The sequence below is a fragment of the Medicago truncatula genome, chromosome 7 (assembly GCF_003473485.1).
Source record: "Medicago truncatula cultivar Jemalong A17 chromosome 7, MtrunA17r5.0-ANR, whole genome shotgun sequence".
Lineage (NCBI taxonomy): Eukaryota > Viridiplantae > Streptophyta > Magnoliopsida > Fabales > Fabaceae > Medicago > Medicago truncatula.
This window is the reverse complement of record NC_053048.1, coordinates 45,846,154-45,850,636: the sequence shown is the minus strand read 5'-3', so window position 1 is coordinate 45,850,636 and position 4,483 is coordinate 45,846,154. Positions and strand designations below refer to the sequence as shown.

The following is a 4,483-nucleotide window of genomic DNA, read 5'->3' as shown; positions in this document are numbered from 1 at the left end:
ACTATAAAACTCCATTCCTTAGCAATGGATGGTTAAAAAAGTAGAATTAATTGAAGTTACCAATAAAAACTAATAATTGAAGGCTTAGTCATTTAGGAATGAATTACATTGTCTGCCATTAATAATATTTTTTTGGCAATTTCCTTTTGATAATTTGAAATGACAGCACTACTGCTGCACACATGAATCAGTATGATCATCAATGCAAAGTTATGCATTTAACGGTCAACTGTTAGTCTCAATGGGGAGAGAAATGAATAAAGCTTGTCAGTTTGAAACAGAACTTATTAGTATGATCATCATATATTATGCTTTTTTTTTGGTAACAAAATACATTTGGAGAGGACAACACTCTAAGTGGCCATTAAAAAGAGAGAAAGTGATAAGAAAAGAGCACAATATACTCTCCTCTTTTGTAGATATGAACAAATAATCACATCGATATATCATATCAATATATACATATATGGGAATCATTCCAAATAATGTTATCCACATCGATCACTATGTATGGAAATGACTACTTGCCACAAATGTAGCTTCAAAGTTCAAATTTAAATTCCATTTGTGGCATATATATCAAATTGCTTATAACAATTGTAGTAAAATTCAACTCTTCAAAAATAGAAAAATTATATATATGTCCTAAAATCTAGTATGATTAAAGGCACATAATATGCTGCAACATATATTGAAGTTGTACAAAACATATAATAATATAAATATAAATATAAATATAAATATGAATAATGTCATGGCTGTTATTGTTGTGAGTGGTTTGCTGAGAATCACACGGATGATGTACTCCATGTATATTCACAAGCTTCAACTTTTTCAGGCCACTATGAGTCTACTACCAGTACAAACACAGCACTGTCTGCTATATCTTTAAAAGCAGATAAGTGATATCTCACATTTTATAACACTTTTTCTTCTGTCACAGCAAGTAAACAGGATCCAAAGACAAAGCACTCTATATGTTTCAGATCATAGCAGCTTTCACATTATTAAACCCTAATTATATGATTAAAAAAAAGTGCATTATTAAAAGAGAGTGAGAATTGATCTCTAATGAGTTGCACTTGCACCTTGTGCTGGTGGTGGAACTTGTTGTTGTTGTTGTGGTGGTGGACGCTTTCGTTTCTTCTTCTCGTAACTAATACCTCTTGCTTTCGATTGAAGATCGCGAACTTCGCGAAGGTAGAGCCTCACAGCTCTAGCACCAAATGGATTTGTTTCTGGTTTTCCTCCATTTTCTTCAAAGGCGGCACGAAGACGACCTATGAGTGCATCAAGGCTTCCCCATGCTTGCCTCAGAGGACATGGACATGGTGCTGGTGGATTTGGATGCCCATAAAATGGACAAATTGGTGTGTGAACTTTTGTCTTGCCAAATTGATCCAAATACCTAAACACCATGATAAATTAACCAAAATAGTATTAAAAATTATATACAGCTAAAATTCGAATCATAGCTACCGCAATTTATAGCTATGTATGACACTAATGATTATTTTACAACTGTTTAAACGAGATTTAAACCATGTCGGATAAAAAGTCAAATTCAAGCAAGCATCGACGATATTAGACTATGATTTTCTCTAATATAAAAAATTGTGATGTAATTGCAACTACTATTCAAAACTTGGGAAGAGTGAGAGATGCAGTTGAAAAGAAAGCGAGGTTGCATTTGCATGGTGATTAATTTCATAATTTATAATTAAATTTGTACTACATATACCTTAGAAATTCAAGGACATGTGCACCGCTGCACCTGGAGAGGGAAAGAGGTGGACGATGATTCTTGAGGTACTGACCAAAGGTGTTCCAGTCACGGCGTTTCTGGTTCTCATAGCGGCTGCTACTGTTGGGACTGTTGATGATGGTTGAAGCTGCAGATGAAGAAGAGCTTCCACTTGCTGTTGTTGTTGTTGTTGTTAAGCTTGTTGTGGTTGTACTTATAGTGTTGTTGTTGTTGTTGTTCATGAAGTTGCAGGTCAAGTTTTCATTGTTACATGTCCCTATAAATTCTTGAATTGAATCCATGAAAATAAAATATAGCTTAACTTTACTTCAACAATACAACAACCTTTGTGCTTTGCAGATCCAAGGTTGTTTTTGAACTTTGTGACTTTGTTAATTTCTTTGATAAAACCAAGAATTGATATCTTGTTCTTCTAGGGTTCCTTGGACAAAAGTGAAAGAATTAATTAATTGGTATGTTACAAACTATTTTTATGTATATTTTAGGAATAGGATAGGGAAATATGTACCTGAAAATGATGAAGCAGAAAGGAGAATTTTTTTGATGTAGAGAATGTGATGAGATTGATGGGATCATTCAACACTATATAATTAGAAAGCTTCCCAAAACTATAGCTGTGGGTTTTTTAGGTAGTTTTTATTTCCTTAAAAGGGTGAAGCAAATTCACTCAAACTTGTTTCATCATCATCATCACTTGTTACTGCTAATGGCTATATTAATATTCTTCATTCATGGTGTTGAGAGAGAGAGAGAGAGAGAGAGAGAGAGAGAAGTGTTAAGCTTTGGAGGAAATAGGAAAGAAAAGTTGGACAGTAGGTTTGGATGGAGACAGGAAAAAGTTTGAAGGGGTAAAAATGAGGGAATAAACATGATTCTGCTTACTTTTCTTGACTCTGTAGTTTGGAATGACAGTTCATTTTAATTGACTATAATACCCCTCAGTTTACCTTTTTAACCTTTCCTGTTCCTCTTTCAAAAGATAAAAACTTTAATTTCTGACACCTCCTTTGTCCACTTCTCATGTCATCACCTTATTAATATTCAAATAATAATAATTTTAAAAATTAAAGGAATTTTTTAATGAATTCCTCGATATGAAAAATGCTATCAATTAATGTTCTTTAAATATAATAGAGACAATATATTTTCATGATTATTTATAACAGCTTTCAAAAAATGATTATTTATAACATTTTTATTCTATTTAATGTTTGATATTGAAAATTTATCGATATAAAGTTTTAATAAGGTAAAATTTATTAGGAGAGAATAGAATAAAACAAGTTTGTGCTAATAATCCCATAAAAAATTATACTATTAATTGTTTTTTAAGGTTAAGCATGTTTGATCTCTTATGGATATTTTAGATTTCATGTTTTAAATGTTTTAAGTTGGTTATTTATGTTTTAAAAGTTTTATGTTAGTACAAAACATTACTTATGTTGGAATAAGATAGTCCCCTTGTCACTTGGTCGGTTAGATATCTAGGTTGAGAATACGAGTTTTAAAATTTAACTTATTTACAAAAGAGCAATGATATTTGTACATCCTTTCATGACAACTTTAGTGACAACCTTGTTTTTCTCTCTTCTTATTTGTCAAAAACAATGGAGAGAGAAAAAGGAAGAGAGAGGATAAGTCCATCATGTGAATATGAAAGAGAAAGTTGTACAAAAGTTATCATAGAATGGTTGTACTAATATCAGTTCTCTTTACAAAATCAATTTTTAATTTTTTTTTTGCTTTATTAAACTCAATATTATTGGATGGAAGAGACTAACTTATTTTATTGTGAGTAATGTTTTAAACCAATTTAAAATTTTTAAAACATAATGTACCATTTTAAAACATAAAAGACCAACTAAAACTTTTAAAACGACTTAAAACCAAACATGCAATTTTTTTTTTTTTTTTTTGAGGGAAATGCAGTTCATGTCAAATGTCTAATTTCTTGACATGTCAATTTTATTAAATTTTACAATCAAAGTTTAATTTTCCACCTGGAGCAACCATGTCAATTTATAAGCTGAGATTTTGAGCATCTGAAGCCAAATAATTTATCTCCTTTTTTATTTTGCTTCATTTTATATGAAGTTTTTTTATTTGTTGAGAGTAAATCTCCAACTTATAATTAAGTTAAATGATTGGACTCAAATGATTAATAAATTTTATTAAAGAATAAATCGTTTAAGAAAACTTGAATTTAATTTTTAGACGTAATTATTGATTAAACTATTCTTACCTCACATAGTCATTTCAATTTTCAATCTGAAGCACCATGCCCCACATTGTTTGTTTACCTTTCTATCCACAACGAGAAATTAAAGATTTGGGCATTTCAATATTGTGTTTTAGTAAATTTTAGTAAATAATATTTAATGATAATGATGTTTTTTTCTTGACAAAACAGTGTTGCACTGTTGCTAAATGGTGCGAATGAATATTCGCGTGACTTGCACGAAGGGGTTATTAAATGCCCAATATACTAAGCTATATAGTCTTTTTTGTTTGTTCTTTTTTATTCTTTTGGTAAAATACTTTGTTTTTTGAAAAGGCAAACTATTATCTTCTTTAATTTCATTTCAAGTTTTAAAAATGTTTACATTGTTGCTGGGTGTATACATGATCATTATTTTCAAGATTGTGAATATAGTTCAATTAATAAGTAATCTAGTGTATATTGAATCAATGTATATTCAATCAACGTAATGTGTATAA

General features: G+C 30.3%; 1 protein-coding gene across 2 annotated transcripts; it reads right to left on the bottom strand.

Annotated features, from left to right (window-relative positions):
• Positions 1–656: 656 nt before the first annotated feature.
• LOC25499270 (protein LIGHT-DEPENDENT SHORT HYPOCOTYLS 4) lies at positions 657–2,614 on the bottom strand. 2 transcript variants are annotated; one of them, XM_024770033.2, is made up of 3 exons: positions 2,274–2,614; positions 1,742–2,186; positions 657–1,408 (listed from the first exon to the last, which is right to left on the bottom strand). In XM_024770033.2, the coding sequence occupies exons 2-3, from the start codon at positions 2,044–2,046 to the stop codon at positions 1,069–1,071; spliced, it is 645 nt and encodes a 214-aa protein (XP_024625801.1). In that variant the 5' UTR covers positions 2,047–2,186; positions 2,274–2,614; the 3' UTR covers positions 657–1,068. The 2 variants fall into 2 exon arrangements, with proteins under 2 accessions (XP_024625801.1, XP_013449906.1); XM_013594452.3 differs by having other exon boundaries at positions 1,742–2,177.
• Positions 2,615–4,483: the final 1,869 nt, after the last annotated feature.